We start from the raw sequence: 17,376 nt of genomic DNA, 5'->3' as shown, positions 1-17,376 counted from the left end.
GTTATTTTCAATTGGATTTTTCAAATTATTTGGGTTGGGTTAATCGGATTGATCGGATTCGGATTCAGATTTAAGGTTTTGGGTTAAATTTAGATTTAGGTTGAGGTTTTTTTTTAAAAAAAACTCAATCCAAACTCAATTCAATCCATTAGAATTGACACCCTTAACTTTTGTACTTATTCTTCTACCTTCTTCTCAATAATAATAATGACTATAATAACCCATTGTCACATTTGATTGGGCCTACCCATCAACTTATTTTAATTTCATGTGTCTCCTCATTCATGGTCACCTTTCTTAATTTTTAAAGGTTTCATCAGTTAATTAAATCACACATGATTACTCAATAATTTGCATCAACTAATCCCTAATTTGTATTTTCTAACTATAATTTAGTACATTTGGTTTTTATGCCTCTTATTAGGTAGTAAATGTACTTCACCACATGCATATATTTCTTTAAAAGGTGTTGTGCTGTTCCTTCGGGGCGGTACAATTGTTAAGGTATGGGGTGTTGTCATATGAGGTCTTGGGGTCGAAACTCGACGTGACCGAGCATAACCTCTCCTATGTCTTGGCCATTTGTACTAATGACTAGTAGCCACCCGTTATTTACCTCCTCCGTGTTGGCCTAAGGACGGATTGGCGGGGGCGCTGGGGACGAGCGAATCACTTTTTACCACATTTAAAAGGTGTTGTGCTAATTTCAGGCGCTAATTTTATGGTCATCTGTATATATATATGTAAATCAGTAAAATAGAGTAGACATCACATGAGAGAATATTTTCTTTGGTTTTATCAAGAATTGACCCAAATTTACTATCACTATATGTCTATATTGATTTTGAATATAAATTGTATGTCTCAGTGGTGGAAGATGAGAATTGTAAGGATGAAAAAATATATATAGTGAGAAAGTCTTGGTGCATCTATTGAGTAAAAATTTTGAGAGAAATATTTAAAATGATATGAGCATATATTTAGACGGTCAACTATAACAAGTTGAGAATTGGAAAGATGAATAATTTTTTTTTAAAAAAAATAGTGATAAAATCTGGATTGCATGGTTGAGAAAAAATTCAGAAAGATAGGTTTAAGTCTTGTGACTTGAATTGCCTGTTAAGATTCATCTGCGGTATTTAGTTAAATGATTGGAATGTTTTTTATCATTTGTGGAGCTACATGTTATAATGATAATAAATAATTTTATAAATATAAAATAAATAAAATAGTTGTTTTTTAGAATATAATAATGTATAGAAATTGAGTATAAAATAAATACAAGCATTAAATTTTGTAGCTTTCATTAACTGCTCGCCGACACACTGTACGGTGCAGATGCGAATGAAAGGGTCCACCAACGGACTCGATCACGTGAGGTGGCCTAACGTCTCTTCCTATCCCCACCATCCGATCTCCATCCGAGGGTTAATTTTTCGAAATTTCTACATGACCATGTACCCTTCTCCTGCTCTTCGTACGGCCGGGTTAAAATAGGGTCAATTAGGTCTTTTCAGTTCAATTTGCCCTTACTTTAACCTTGCCGAGGCGTCCATGGAGAAGCGCAGTGGCGGCGTTCGCTTCCTCCGAGGGGACTCCATTTCCTCCTTCTCTTCGTCGTCGTCGTCGTCGTCAAGATTGCGAGAGAGAGAGAGAGATCGATCAAGGTCTGGTTGGGGGTCTCTCTCGTTTGTAGGTGATGCAGCAAGATGACGTGGAGATCCTCTGAGCTCTGGGGCGGGCGGAGGCCCAGCAAGCACACCTCCGGCCGCACTTGCCACCGGAAGCACGTCGAGGACGGGTAGATCTGTGTTATTACATTCAGTATCTACCTTCTCCAGCAAGCAAATTCTAGATTGTAGTAGATTGGGATGGAGGAGGTGGTGGCTGCATCGCCGGCGACTTCTGTTGAAGGCCGAAGCGTGCTCCAAGGGCGGTACGAGATAGGGCGGGTCATCGGGCAGGGCACGTTCGCGAAGGTGCATCTTGCGAGGAATCTCCTTACAGGTGAGGGCGTGGCCATCAAGGTGGTAGGGAAGGAGAAGGTGATCCAGGTGGGGATGATGGAGCAGGTGAAGCGCGAGATCTCGGCCATGAAGATGGTTCGCCACCCTAACATTGTGGAGCTACACGAGGTGATGGCGACGCGGTCAAAGATCTACTTCGCCATGGAGCTGGTCCGCGGTGGGGAGCTGTTCACCAAGGTGGCCCGATCCGGTCGCCTCCGCGAGGACGCCGCCCGGCGTTACTTCCGCCAACTCGTCTCCGCCGTTGATTTCTGTCACGGCCGAGGTGTCTTCCACCGCGACCTCAAGCTGGAGAATATCCTTCTCGACGAACAAGGGGATCTCAAGATCGCTGATTTCGGGCTCAGCGCCTTCGCCGATAACGTCCGACTCGACGGCCTCTTTCACACCGCCTGCGGTACGCCCGCGTACGTCGCTCCTGAGGTGGTCGGTCAAAGGGGCTACGACGGGGCGAAGGCCGACCTCTGGTCCTGCGGCGTCATCCTCTTCGTCCTCCTAGCTGGATTCCTCCCCTTTCAGGACGAGAACATACTCGCTATGTACAAGAAGATCCGCCGAGGGGACTTTCGATGCCCTCCTTGGTTCTCGTCGGACGCCCGACGGCTCGTCACCAAGCTGCTCGACCCGAACCCCAAGACAAGATTCACCGTCGACCGGCTCACGGGATCTCCCTGGTTCAAAAAGTCGACGATTCCCAAATCAGTAACCGGTACCTCGTGGCCGCCTTCAGCCAACTTAGAATCGGAGCATTCCAGCGATAAAGAACCAGCAAAGAAAGAGGGGAAGGAACCAGAGAGACTAAACGCCTTCCATCTGATATCGTTCTCGGATGGGTTCGACCTCTCACCCCTCTTCCTCGAAGGAGAGCGAAGGGAGAAGGTCATGCGCTTCGCCACAAATGAGCCGGCAAGTGACGTTGCGTCGAGGCTGGAAAAATTTGCGGCCAGAGCGGCGGCGAAGTGCCGGGTGACGAAGAGCTGCTCGGCGGGAGTGAAGCTGGAGGGCGAGGAACGAGGTCGGATGGGCAAGCTGACGATTTCCGTCGACATATTCACAGTGGCTCCGCCAGTCCTCGTGGTGGAGGTCAGGAGGGACGGCGGCGACACCGCCGAATACGAGAAGTTCTGCAGCGACGAACTCCGCCCCGCGCTCCAAGACATCATCTTGACTTCATCATCCGACCAACTCCAAACTTCTACATTCTAATCATCCTCAATCAACATATGTAACTAAATTCATCGTCAAAATTTGTAATTATCTCCATCTATCTCCACTCTCCATTCTGTCTACTCCATTATTGTACTAATTCTTATCTCTCTCAGGAACTTTATTTGTTTCAGTTCATCATCCTCCATTATTGTACTAATGCACATCTCTCTCAAGAACTTTATTTGTTTCAGTTCATCCTCCTCCATTATTGCACTCCTTTAAAGTTTTAATTTTTCTGAATGCATTTGGTTACTCCCATCGATCCATACAAAAAGTTTGACAATCTGATTAACTTCAATATTCAAATGATGCAGGAAAAGCTTGATGAACGAGAAGCAGCAGCAGGAAAACATGTTAGATAGCGACAACTCAGACACTCCCCGTGACAAATAATGCAGCGTCCTTGTCTCAATCCAGGCTCTGTCGACATCGATGGGTGGCTGGAAAGAGGTTAGTACACAAATTCAGCTCTAAAGTAGATTCTCATTTTTGTGTTTCGATATAAAGTTGAAGAACATGGGCTTCTTTCTGCTTAGAAATCTTTCTCAACTGTTCTTGATTATCAGTTGCTCACACACAATTCAACTGGTCATATTTCGCTCCCTACTCGATTCTGAACATGTAGATGATAATAGTACATAGGACCTTAGTTTTTGAAGTAAACACAAACTAGAACTACTGGAGCATTAACTACTTGGGTTTATCGGTGGTGGTGGTGGTGGTGGCGCGGACGACGTCGGAGGGTTTGGTCCCCGGCTTAGACTTGTAGTAGAGGCCGAAATACCCTATGGCGGTGAAGATGAGGAATCCGCTGACGGCCATCGTGGTGATGCTGTAAGGCAGCCGGCGCCGCTGGTGCAGCACATCCGATGAATTCGGCAGCACCCGCTTCGCCTCCTTATCCATGACACTGCTTCTCTAATCTGCTCCTGTTCTTGAGATCCTTACTCTCTCTTGACGCTTTGTTTGGCTTTCGTTCCACTGCCATGGTCGGTCGCATGCATTGCGTCTTGGTGCAGTTGACACGTCGTGGATGGACGTGTTCTTTAGTGAACGCGTAGCTGCTGCGTGTGTCCTGATTTTGTTTTAACTAAATAGTAAATTTATTGATTAGATATATTATAGTTTTTTTTTTCTTTTTTTTTTTGAAATTATTAGTATGTTTATTAGTTGCACTATAGTTTTTATTTTAATATGTAATTTTTTAAAAAATGCGAAACACAATTTTCTCCTTTCTTCTTGAGATTTTTTTTTAAAAAAAAGAATTTCGATACTCAATTTTAAAGTTCTCTTTTCTCCTTATTTATCCATTATATTTTAGATTGATAAAATTAAATTTGTTGCTGTCTTTCTACCTATCCATTCTTGTCCTGCTCAATTTACTGATTTTATTTTTCAAACTTTAATGCACCCCTTGTGTTGTACACCTGGTAAGCATTATGTGTAATTTTTTTCACCTTTAACTTAAATATTATACCTTAAACCCTAAGCTCTAATAAAAATAACACATGGTGTTCATTGGATGTGCAACATACACACACACCAATGTTATCCTCGGCGCCCAGCATTCCTGCCCAGCATTCCCATTGGTTAGCAACCGATTAATGACGGAAAACAAATGTCGTTAAATTTACCGTTGCAGTCTGATTTAGTGACTTAATTAAACTTTCGATCTCTAAATATTGTGACTAATTAAGATTCGGTTGCTAAAATTAGCCACTAAAATGATTTATCAGTCCTAAATTTGGAATGGGGAATTTTCCCGTTTCAACAAATAGCTATCGAAATTTAATTTCGGTCGCTAATATTTGGGACCGAACTTTAATTTTGCTTTCTCCCAACTATAGGGATCGAAGGCTTATTTCGGTCACACAACTGAATTTTAGTGAAATTTGATTTCAGTCGATAATATTTTGGGACCGAAATTAGATTTCAGTTCCTATATCTAGGACGAAATAAAATTTCGGGTGCTAATTTTCTTAAAAAAACCAACATCAATTCTCTATTTTCATTAGTTTTTATCCTGTTTACATCAAAATATCACATACAAACACAATACATATTCAAATTTCACAACCAACAAACATGATACAAACAATATCATAAATTTCAACATCAAACTTAAACCATTTCACAAATAATATCCACACAATACAAATATCAAACCATAAAGTGCACGATACAAATCATATGCATGATACAAACCATATGTAATAAAGTACATGATATCCAAATGCCAACATCAAATTTCATATCTACAATACAACCATATCCAAATGTTTATGACAAACATGTCAACATGCTCAAAAATACAATAACAACATTCATCGTCCAATCCTGTATCAAGTAGAATACAGTATATTATTAAATAAATCAAGCACAGGATATAATATCAGAATGATGCACAAACAATAAAGTCTATCAGAATACATACCTTAATTTCATGTACTATCAAATCAAATCACGACCATATAATATCACAATAAAGTACATAAGTCAATCCTGCATCAAGTAGCATATGATAGACTTTTAGAATAATACACAAACAATAATAAAATAAATCATTAAGATTTATGTGAAAAATCTTTCTAAGTGAAGGGTAAAAGGCCACAGGATAAATGAGAGATGTTAAGATTTACTTCTAAAGGCTTGCTATACGTAAATTTCACCGGTGATTTTTTTTAAACCCCTGGTTATGCCAATAAGATTTTACTTTTAGGGTTTAGGGGTTGAGTTATAATATTAAGCATGAAAAAAAATTTCAAACAAAAAAAAGTTATAGGTGTTCAATGGGGAGAAAGCATGAAAGAATTAGAATACTACAACTTTCAAGTTTGTCTAAAGCATTAGGCATTTAGTTACCTGAATTACTTAGCCTTGCTGTTGTGAGGAACTCTCCATGTCTCCTACAGAGGCAAAGTGAGCAAAACTTAGAAACAACAGAGAGAGAGCATGAAAGAATTAGAATACTACAACTTTCAGGTTTGTCTAAAGCATTAGACATTTAGTTACCTGGAATACTTAGCCTTGTTGTCCGGTGCGAAGAGGTGGAGTTTAGAGTGGAGGAACGCCCCATGTATTCTACAGAGGCAAAGTAAGCAAAAATTTAGAAACAATAGAGAGACAGAACATGAAAGAATTAGAATACTACAACTTTCAGGTTTATCTAAAGCACCAGGCATTTAGTTACCTGAATTACTTAGCCTTGTTGTCCAGTACAGAGAGCCGGAGTTTAGAGAGGAGGAACGCCCCGTGTATTCTACAGAGGCAAAGTGAGCAAAAAACTTAGAGACTAGAGAAAGAGACAACATGAAAGAATTAGAATACTACAACTTTCAGGTTTATCTAAAGCATTGGGCATTTAGTTACCTGAATTACTTAGCCTTGTTGTCCGGTGCGAAGAGCTGGAGTTTTGAGAGGAGGAACACCCCGTGTATCCTACATAAGCAAAGTGAGCAAAAATTTAGAAACAATAGAGAGAGAGAGAGCATGAAAGAATTAGAATACTACAACTTTCAAGTTTGTCTAAAGCATTAGGCACACTTAGTTACCTGAATTACTTAGCCTTGTTGTCTGGTGTGAATAGGTGGAGTTTAGAGAGGAGGAACGCCCCATGTATCCTATAGAGGCAAAGTGAGCAAAAACTTAGAAACAATAAAGAGAGAGAGAGAGAGCATGAAAGAAATAATAATACAACTTTCAGGTTTGTCTAAAGCATTAGGCATTTAGTTACCTGGATTACTTAGCCTTGTTGTCCAGTGCGAATAGCTAGAGTTTAGAGAGGAGGAACGCTCCATGTCTCCTACAGAGGCAAAGTGATCAAAAACTTGGAAACAATAGAGAGAACATGAAAGAATAGAATGCAGCTCCAAATATGCACGTCTCTTTATTTAACAATATGTAGAGGCTTAGGAAAATTTTATTTATTTTTAAATTAATGTCAAATTTAATTTTTTAGTAGTAAATGCAAATTCATTGATCAAATTGACATACACATAATCTCATATTTATCTATATTTAATCAATAATTCAATAAAAAAAATTAGACAGATAAGCTGTGAGTCATTTGGGTTGGAATTGATCTTTTTAATAGGGACATAATTGGTTATTTCAATATTTAGTGATGAAAGGTTGATTTGATTTTATTAGATAAAGGTATTAGCTCAAAAATGAGTGGTTTATGTATGAAAATGTACACTTAATAATTTGAGTATGTGCAAGTATTGATTCTTATGAAATCTTTAAAGGTGTAAAATAAGTTGAAAACAAAGAATTCTAACATTGGGTTGTGACTTGAGAATAGGTTGATTGAAGGAGAGCTTTGTAAAATTGCTGACATGTGATTTTGAGGTCATGGGTTCGAATCATGGAAACAATCTTTTGTAAAATACAAAGTAAAACTGCCTACAATAGATACAATGTGGTCCGATCCTTATTCATCAAAAAAAAAAATTTGTGGTCCGATCCTTCTTTGGGATTTTGTATTGATGAGAGCTTTGTACATTGATTTGCCTTTTACCGGAGATTATGTTGATTAACTTAAAATCAAAGTTATCTTCCTCGCAACTAGTTTAATTCGCCAAATTATTGAGAAAACTAATACGTTGGACCAATTCACAAACTCCGAACAACATTTTATAATTACATAACCATTGTAGATAAAATGTAAAGAAATAATTTTGTCTCCCAATGGCGTGGTGCAGTGGTAAAGTACCGAAGAATCTCCAATGAGATGAATATTTTAGAAGTTGACCTCTAAATGTATACAAGTTCTTCAAATTTATTCGATAGAAGAATTATAAAAAAAGATTGTTTAATTTTGGAATTAATTTTGCCAAAGAAAATAGATCATTTAAAAGAAAAAAGGAATTTTACATTGAATGTCAAAATTTATGTTTAGGTTAAAAATTTGAAGGCAAGTCTTGATGCAGCGGTAAAGTTATCGCCGTATGACCTAGACATGGGTATGGGTATGAGTGTCAAAAATAATCTCTTGCAAAGTAATGTAAGATTGCGTACAATAAATCTTCTTTAAGATTCCGTATTGGTTTTAGTTTCGTGTACCGATTTGCTCTTAGATGTCAACGGTTATGCTTGTTTGTTCAAGTGATTCTGAGCAGATGATATCACGAGAGTTACTGATTGTGACAGAGAATTTATATGATAATTCCAAACTTTAGAATTTGACGATTTAGATTTATAGTTTGAGGTCATTTAATCTTACAATAAGAATTATTCCAGATCTAACCAGTGGAAACATTATAGTTTTTTTATTCTCAATAAGATTTTCTTTATAAAACAATGAGAAGAGAATGACACCAAGGCAAGATTAATATGAGACAATGACCTAAATAAATATAATATGGGTAGAAAATTAAAAGACGACTATTATTATTATTATTATTCAATAATAATAATAATAATTTTCATTGTATTGTTGAATTTGGATGGTCGCTCCCGAGCACTCCTTGTTGCCTCCAGATTCAAAGATTAACATGTAGTCATAGGGCGCCGATTTTGCTCTGATGAGGCTCATGTTTAAGTGAGACCTAGAGAAATGCTATGGAATGAAAGAGTATTAGTGAGAAAGAGCCTCCCCTTTTCTTTGGTGTTATCTTTTATAGCCTTCAATGAGTAATGACATCCATTATCATATTATGAATCTCCTTATGCAACGGTCACCAACCATCTTTTTATCCGCAACTCCTTCCTAAATAATTGATCTTCAAGGTAAGACTCCGTCCATCTTATTCCAAGTTTTCCGGAGCCTGTGTCTCGGGCACCAAGTGTCGACTGTCATATTCTCCCGAGAACTCTTACACTCGAGCTCCTTTTGTCCCCCTTCATGCCCTTCAGCATTGGTAGACTTTTACCAGGTCTCTTTGCTGGTAACTATCGCAATTTCTGTAACAAGAGAAGAAATCATGTTTTGCTTACGATGAATGTTCTTGTGGCAGATTGGTGAGGATATGGATGAGTATCAGTTGGATGCGGATCCTTTGAAGGCTGATGCATTCAGGAAGAGTTCGGTGGAAGCTGACCTTGAAGCTAACTATCTCAGACTCTCGGTTCGTCGAGATGTTGGACATGGATCATCGAACCAAGTCGGGAATGAAAGATTACAGAAAATCTGTGCCCTTTCACTAATTTAATTTCTGGCTCGATGAAATATTTCTTGTGCAGGTGTAATTCCTTGTGTAGATTGTGATATTGTGTTGATGGTGCTCGAGGATTTCTTTGGATGGGTTGGTGGATCAACTGTGATCCTTATCGATATCCTGTAATGATTGAAACTTCTTTCTTATTTTGAGACAACATCGAAAATTCTTCTCGACTTCTTTCTCTTTTCTCCATGCTAGTTACTACTTTTTGTCTCGCTTCTCCTTTCTTTTTTCCTCCCCTTTGGATTTAGTGTGACCTGCATCAACTTATTTTTGATCAAGTCTATTAAGTTGCTATAATATTAAAGCATCTAGGATTTTTTAACTGCTCATTCACATACTTTTTAAAATAGTATATCATGTGCCTATTATATTAACATATTTTTTATTAACATGCACTCGTTTTAATATTAACATTGGTTATTTATGGATCCTATTATCCATTTATTCATTTTATTCTTTATATTTAAAATTTATTTTTTATTTATTTTTATACAAATCCGCTTATTAATAGCGTTCAAAAAATTGAACATGGTTAATATGTAGGTGTTTTAACACATATTCATATTAGTTTGTAATATTATTTAGGTGTTGTAATACTCACATATGGGGTATGACATTTTTCCTTTAGAAATAAGAGAGATTTAAGAAAATAATACAAAACATAATTTTCTTCTTTATTTGTATTTGGTTAATTTTGTTAATAAGTGAATCAAATTAATCAGAAATAGGTTCAATTTTGGCCAATTAAAATTTTGTTAAAATTGAATTAAAAATTGATTATTTTGGTTAAAATTGAATTAATCAAATTTATTTAAAAAATAATAATAAATACATTTACAAAATTAATAATTAAAATTTGATAGTTTTTTTTTTTATCATAATTTGCTTTTAAAATAATAAAAATTACAAACAATATTTGTAAAATCTGGTAATTAAATAATAAGTGTTATTAGAGAAATAACCTTGATTTTTTTAAAGAATTTTTAGAAATTTGTTGGGATTTAATCGGAGCTCGTATGACGTATTTTGAGGGGATACATCTATGGGTTCGAGAAAAAAATCTATTTGGAATATCCAAAAGTGAGAGTTGATTGAGAAACTAATCTAAGGTTTAATTGAAAAATCCCTAAGTTATAAATCTAATACCCGTGCCCTAGCTCCCAAATCCACGCCAACTCCTCTCTTGCCTCTCCCTCTCGTGATCCACCGCACCCCAGCCACCGATCTCCTCCTTACGCAGGCGCTAGCCGCTGAGCCACAGTCGCCTCTCCTCCTCTCTCAAGCCACAGTCGTCGGTGATCTCTCCTCCTCACGCGAGCATCTCCTTCTCGTGATCTCCTCACCAAAACTGTCGAGCCACAGCCGCCGGTTTCCTCTTTTCCCTCACGCGAACACCAGCCGATCTTCCTCTCGCGAGTTCCCCGCACCCTAGACGACCTCTCTTCCTCGCTTGAGCACCACAACCGTCAGCTCTCCTCCTCACGCGAGCACCGCAGCCGCCACAACATCCGACCCCATCGCCTCCAATCGCGGGATGACCATCGACCGAGAAGGGGAAGCCCAAACCCTAGCTTCGATTCCCTATCGTTGAATGCTGATGGATGCAGCCAACGTCGATGCCCTAAATCCTCTGTCTCTATTTCCGTAAGCAACCAGATCAAGGTAAGCTATCTTAGATAATCAGATTTCATGTTGTTGGTGGATTTCGGATGATGGTATTGAGTGCAATCGTTAAATTTGTTGTGATTTAGGGTGTTGATATGGAGATGGTAGAGAAACAATGAGCTCCGACCATAGTTTTCCAGTAGCAAGTTTCCCCGATTGTGAGTCAACCGCGGAGCGCCCAAATTCGGAGAGATTTGGAAGTTGATTTTATTTCTATATTGTTTTGGATTAGGAGTGATGGGTTATAGAAATTGATTACATTATGTAATGTACTAGATTAAGGAATCAATTGAAATGTGGATTTAACCTAGGGTTTAGGTTAGATCCGAGGTTTATGGTTAACCGAGTTAATGAAAGAATTAGAATTTTTGAAGTTAAATAGGAATTCAAGTTTATTATTGGATACATGGGGTATAACATAATTATATGTGTTGTTACAGGACTTTGATTTATGACGAGTCACTTGACGGGTGGATAATTTCGGACGCTCGACCTATATTAAAGGCGGGTACTTCTTGCTTTATCTCTTTAGTACATTGATCTTAGTGCATGGGTTATATTTTTAGATAGTTCCTGTATTTATCTTGACTCCACTCGTTTTTTTCCCGTGCTTGATATTTAACCACTCAATATTTGAGGAACTCGTTTCTATATCTATACAGTCTCTCGTTGCTATCTATGATATTTAGCAGATACCGGATACCAGATACCTGATACTAGATAGTAGATATTGGATATACGGATACTAGATACCATGTTTACTTGCTTGAATGTTGTTATTTACACACCTTACTGAGCATGATGACTTCATGTAGCATACCTGTTTTCTGTTTATATGTATATGATGACTGTTGCATTTTACGCATCATGTCATTGCATGCATACCGGTGACTGTGTCTTCCTTGCGGCTAAGCGGGTTGTTGGCCAGGGCCGCACGCTAGGCCACTCATGGGTAGTGGTAGCAGGAGTGTGCTGCTTGTCCTGTCATGCACTCACTCGGTCACTCATGGGTAGTGGCGGCTGAAGTTGTGAGCAACAGGGACCCTATTGCTACGTAGCTAGATAGCTACTATGCAAACTGCCCATTCGATTACTTGAGAGTAGAGGCGGCTGAAGTGTCATACAGTTGTCATCGATTCGGCCTCTCGACCAGACAAGGGTTGTGGTGCGGAGGGGTGGACAGAGTGACCATCCGTGCATACGCTGTTATTATTATACCTGTTGATGCTGTTGCTTACTTATGCTGTTGTTGCTTACTTATGCTGCCATTGCTTATCTATACTACTGTTGCTTACTTATGCTGATATGCTCATATAGGTTGAAATATATACCTAAGGTATGGGTTTAGACATTGGTTTGCTTATTGGTAATATGTATATACCTCACATGTTACCCATGTAGTTATGAGCAGTACTGTAGTAGGTCTTTGCTACACCTAACCTTCTATTACTAGCTTAGGATATGGTTTCAGGTATGAACACTTATTATGATATCATTGTTGTATCTGCTATTTTCTCTACAAGACTGTATACCTTTGTATCTCTAGTTCTTTATTATATTCATGCATTATCTGTCTATTACTTGCTGACTCTTAGTACTCACCGCCCCGTAAACTGGTTTATTTCGCCAAGTAGCAGGTAAAGGACTTATGGAGTCGCTTGGAGAACTTGTCCGCCAGTTCCACGTCACATCTGAGGATGATCTTCTGGTTTTGGTTTCCTTTGCTATTTGTGTTTTGCTTTGTGATATTTTGTATTTGGTTTGGTAATGATGCGTCAAGCCGAGCCGGCTCGCAGTTGGTTGTTTGGTTTATTTTATGTTCGTTATTTTGTGATTTCCGCTGTGTTTATGTTACAGCCATGTGGGCTGTCTATTAAACTACGTGGTTGTGTTACTTCCAGCCTTGTGAGCTGTTATTAAACTGCATGATTGTGTTTTCATCCAGCCCTGTGGGCTGTTGTATATTGCTAATGAGTATGCATGTGGATGTATGTATATGTGTTTCAGATTGTCATCAGTACAGGGGAGATGCTGTCGAAATTTTATCGGTAGGGACTCCTCCGGGGACATCACAATTTATTGGTATCAGAGCCACAGGTTTACGAGGCCTATTTTCCGTGATTTGGATTTTCACGATTTGGTTTCTTGATGTGACTTTTCGAGTTTTAGGACCAGGCAGCGACATGAATCTCCAAGCTATAGGAGGTATGTGGTCTATTGTTATTATACACTTCCGTTGTTATTTGACTAGTTGTTTATATCATGTATGACTTGTGTTATGTCAGTCATTAGTTAAATCTATCAAACACTGCTAGAGATTAGGGATTACAGTCTCATGGGATTTCTTTTACCATACCACCAGTATTATTAATTTCTATTATCATTAGTTTGGTCGTGGATGGTATTTACTAAATATCATGTTGGCTTAGTCAGTAGAGTATCGATTTACTCATGTGGGTTCGGTTAGTAGAGGACCAATTACTCTTGTTGTTTCGGTTAGTAGAGGACCGATTTACCTTTATTGACTTGGGGTAGTAGAGGATTGATTTATCTTAGTTGCTTCAGTCTGTAGAGGTTCGATTCACCTTTGTTGACTTGGTCAGTAGAGGACTGATCCATTCTTATTGGTGTAGTTAGTAGAGTACCAATTTATTTTTATTAATTCGGTTAGTAGGAGACTGACTTACTGTGGGGCTGACAAGAGGGGAGGGGTGAATTGCCTGCAAATGAAAAATTATCCTCAAACTTTCAACTCTTTAATGATAGCAACAATAATAAAACAAAATTAATTAACAGAAACGCAAGAAGGAAGACTCAGCAGTTGACTTGGTTACAACCCAGAGGGTTGTTAATCCAAGGCGGTGGAATAACACACTATCAATCTCCTTCTCTAACGGTGGAGAAACCTTTTACACACTAAAAGCTCTTACAAGTCGCTAGGAATTGAATGCTCAGTTGAATTGATTATTTACTAACTCCAGGGGTCTTTATATAGCGTATGGAAAACTTATCTCGAGCCTTGAGGGCGCCTCCAACGGGGTTGAGGGCGCCTCCAACCGAGGTGAGCGGATAAAACTTTATCCGTGTGCAAACGGACGAGTTGACTAGGCTGAAGGCGCCTTCAACAACATTGAAGGCGCCTTCATCAGTGTTGAAGGCGCCTTCAACGTTTAGGGCGCCTTCAACACTGTTGAGGGCGCCTCCAATGGCTTCTTCAGCTGTTCTTCATCTTCATGAAGGCTTCCGAAGTTCTGATCGCTTGGGTGATTGCGGCCAACTGAAATAGGGCTCACCCGAACCTAATTTCCGGCTTTCTCCTCAAGCAGGCTTCTGGCCCGACTTCTCGCCCCTCGAACACCGCGCACGTTCTTCTCGTCCACCGGTGTACTCTTTCGTCCTTCGGAAGCACTGAGCCCGTCAGCTCCCTTCCCGGTCCGTCCTTCTCGCTAGTTGTGTCTTCTGCTCAACTTTCTGCGCTCCTAAGCTCCTGCACACTTAGACACAGAGATTAAATAACAAACAGGACATAACCTAACTTGGCCGATCACATCAAAACAGCCACGGGGTTCAACAATCTCTCACTTTTTGATGTGCATCAACACAAGTTCAAATTAAGAAAAAAAATGGACAAATAGTAATGTATAGAAATTACTAAACTAACAGTTTAAGCATAAAGATTGCATTAATAGAATTTGCAACACTAAGAAAAAAAATTTAATTTTTAACTCTCCCTAAACTTGTTCCTATAACTCCCCCTTTCATCACAACAAAAAAATGGGGTCATAATTTCCAAGTAGAAGTTTTCTAAGGAAAAGTTCAAGTTTTAAAAGAAATCATTTTCAAAATAAATTTCTAAGTTAAAAAAAATTAAATAAAATTTAAAATAAATCAGTTTCAAAATAATTGCCAAATTTTTTTTAAAGATTTTACAAACATAAATATTTTTGAAATTTTTCTAAGTAGAAGAAAAATTTTAACTTAGGCAATTATTAAATAAATTTGAGAATTTCTTTTGAAAATTTTCTAAGTGAAACTTAGGTAAGATTTAAACCAAAAATTTCTAATTTTAGAAGAAATTTTAATTTCAAAAAAAATATTATTTGAGAATTTTTCTAAGTAAAAAATTTTATTCATGAAACATTTTTCTAAGTATAAAAATATTTTTTTAAAAAAAAATATTTGAAAAACTTTTTAAAGCATTATTTAATTCTAATTTTAATGCTTTACCAGAAAGTTAATTAAACATTTTATTTAAATATTTTGGCTTCTAGGTCAGGTTGAGGCACTAGGCTTTCTTGGTTATTGGCGCAACAACCACTTCTTTTGACAAAGTCTCATAAAGAAATTTTAATGTTTAATTTTCTTGCTGAAAGCTTTAATTTAAAAAATTTAGTGTAGAAAAGATTTTGAAACCCAGTAAAGATTCCTTCTTACTGGATTAATCAAGAACTTAGGGGGTACATAACTTTTGGAAACTTTTCTAAGTTATCCTTGATGTTTTCTAATGTACCAGTTTACTTTTCCATATAACTTGAGTTTTGATTTTGGAAATTTATTTAAGCATGCATAATCATTTTTCAATTTTTCAATTTCTCATTCTCTAATTTTAAATTATCGTACATTTCTAATGGGCATGCTTTTGCTAAGCTTAATTTCAACTCATTATTCTCCTTTTCTAATTTAACTAAGTCTTTAGTGAAAACTTTTATGAATTGAAAGGATTACTCGGGAGTCAGATTACGTACCTCACTTACCTCTATATCTAATGCTCCTCCTTCATCGCAGCTTTTTTCTTCTGATGATCCTCCCCCTTCATCTATGCTCATCTCCGAGCTGGTTTCTTCAAAAAGATGGTTGACCATCAATGTTAATCCCGAGAATGATGATTCATCCCATGTAGCCTTCAGACTCTTGCACTTCGAGGACGTCGACCTTTGAGACTTCTCCTTGTCCTTTTTTTAGTTTTGGATAGTCGTCCTTGATGTACCCTTCTTCGTTGCAGTTGTAACATTGGACCGTCCTTTTGTTGCGTTGTTGTTTCCTTGACTGCGGTCTAAATTTATTAGTTTTAATAAATTTATTTAACTTCCTTATCAATAGCGCTGCTTCAGTTTCATCGATCGACGCTTCAGAGTCGGGATTATCCTTTTCGGCTTGTAGGGCAATATTGAGATTTGACTTCTCTACTTATTTAAGCTCTGTAATTCGAGACTCGTAAAGTTCGAATATAGAAAACAGATTTTCTAAAGTACTTACCTCAAAGTCCTTAGAGATGTAGTATGAATTTACTAAGGACGCCCATTCTGGAGACCTTGGGAAGGCGTTGAGTGCATACCGGATCGAGTCTCGATTTGTTACCGATTCTCCGAGGTTGTTCAACTGCGTTATCAGTGTTGGTGCAAGCTGCACCAGAATCAAACCTGAGTTTTGATGTTGTCAAAGGTTCAAGTTAAGTCTTGTTATGATCTAACAAGTTGACTGAGTGTGCAAGATGTTTTCTCAACCGGGAAAGTCCTAGATGGAGGCTAGGCAGAGAAATCTTAGCAGGTCGTGGAACCCAGGTACAAGTCCAAGTGGGTCGAGGCTTAGCAAAGTGATCGAGAGGTCTGGAGGACCGAAGATCGAAGGAAAAGTCCTGGGGAGCCGATCAAGGCTGAGTGAAAATTCCAAACTAGATCTGGAGGATCAAAATTTGGCAGGTAGGTTGAGGTAAACAAACTGGAGGAGCGACAGTGAGGTCGGGTTCCCGAAGGGAACAACCTTAGGTCGCTGATCCAACTGAAGAAACCGGGAAGGTTTCTAAGTTGAGATCAAAAGAACAGTTCTACTGTTCTTTTATTTCTCATTATTATGCTATTGTGCTAATATCTGTGTTACAGGTTGTTTTGGTCTAATATCTGTGTTGCAGGTTATTTTTAACACTGTCTTGCAGGTTATGTTGGATCGGTCGACTGAACTAGAGGATCGGTCGACCGAACCAAGTAAGATCAGCACATAAGTCAGTTCAGATCAGAACCGAGCCAGAATCAGATCAAAGTCTGATTGGTCGATCGAACAGTAAGATCGGTCGACCGAACCTAGTGACTCAGCTAAGCCAGCTTGTCAGCACCGATCAGCAAGGAAAGGAAAGAAGGGCTGATCGGTCGACCGAACCCAGAGATCGGTCGACCAATCCAATCAACATTAATGCTGCATTAAATCAAGATCACGGCAGATTCTGACGAACAAGGAAAAGCTTGTTCGGTCGACCGAAAAAGGGGTTCGATCGACCGAACCATTAAAGACCAGTAAATGCAAAAGATCGAGCCAGC

General features: G+C 38.5%; 2 protein-coding genes across 2 annotated transcripts; one reads left to right on the top strand and one right to left on the bottom strand.

Moving 5' to 3' along the window:
• Nucleotides 1-1,514: 1,514 nt before the first annotated feature.
• Nucleotides 1,515-9,570, top strand: LOC122034380 (CBL-interacting protein kinase 6-like). The gene is made up of 3 exons (XM_042593612.1): nt 1,515-3,277; nt 3,551-3,686; nt 9,194-9,570. Exon 1 carries the CDS (start codon nt 1,872-1,874, stop codon nt 3,231-3,233), a length of 1,362 nt encoding a protein of 453 aa, XP_042449546.1. The 5' UTR covers nt 1,515-1,871; the 3' UTR covers nt 3,234-3,277; nt 3,551-3,686; nt 9,194-9,570.
• On the bottom strand, nt 5,455-7,084 carry LOC122034381. The gene is made up of 8 exons (XM_042593613.1): nt 6,970-7,084; nt 6,788-6,856; nt 6,606-6,674; nt 6,427-6,495; nt 6,249-6,317; nt 6,099-6,142; nt 5,671-5,738; nt 5,455-5,573 (listed from the first exon to the last, which is right to left on the bottom strand). The coding sequence occupies exons 1-6, from the start codon at nt 7,031-7,033 to the stop codon at nt 6,108-6,110; spliced, it is 375 nt and encodes a 124-aa protein (XP_042449547.1). The 5' UTR covers nt 7,034-7,084; the 3' UTR covers nt 5,455-5,573; nt 5,671-5,738; nt 6,099-6,107.
• Nucleotides 9,571-17,376: the final 7,806 nt, after the last annotated feature.

The sequence above is a fragment of the Zingiber officinale genome, chromosome 11B, assembly GCF_018446385.1.
Source record: "Zingiber officinale cultivar Zhangliang chromosome 11B, Zo_v1.1, whole genome shotgun sequence".
In the NCBI taxonomy this organism is placed as follows: Eukaryota; Viridiplantae; Streptophyta; class Magnoliopsida; order Zingiberales; family Zingiberaceae; genus Zingiber; species Zingiber officinale.
The sequence above is the reverse complement of the archived record's forward strand: the minus strand, read 5'-3'. Positions and strand labels throughout refer to the sequence as shown.

What these genes read in the sequence shown, in the direction of transcription:
- LOC122034380 (XM_042593612.1), top strand. Translation starts at nt 1,872, where the DNA reads ATGGAGGAGGTGGTGGCTGCATCGCCGGCGACTTCTGTTGAAGGCCGA.
- LOC122034381 (XM_042593613.1), bottom strand. Translation starts at nt 7,033, where the DNA reads ATGGAGCGTTCCTCCTCTCTAAACTCTAGCTATTCGCACTGGACAACA. An exon ending in AACAAGGCTAAGTAATCCAG is followed by an intron (nt 6,857 to 6,969) that starts GTAACTAAATGC and finishes TTGCCTCTATAG; the next exon opens with GATACATGGGGCGTTCCTCC. An exon ending in AACAAGGCTAAGTAATTCAG is followed by an intron (nt 6,496 to 6,605) that starts GTAACTAAATGC and finishes TTGCCTCTGTAG; the next exon opens with AATACACGGGGCGTTCCTCC.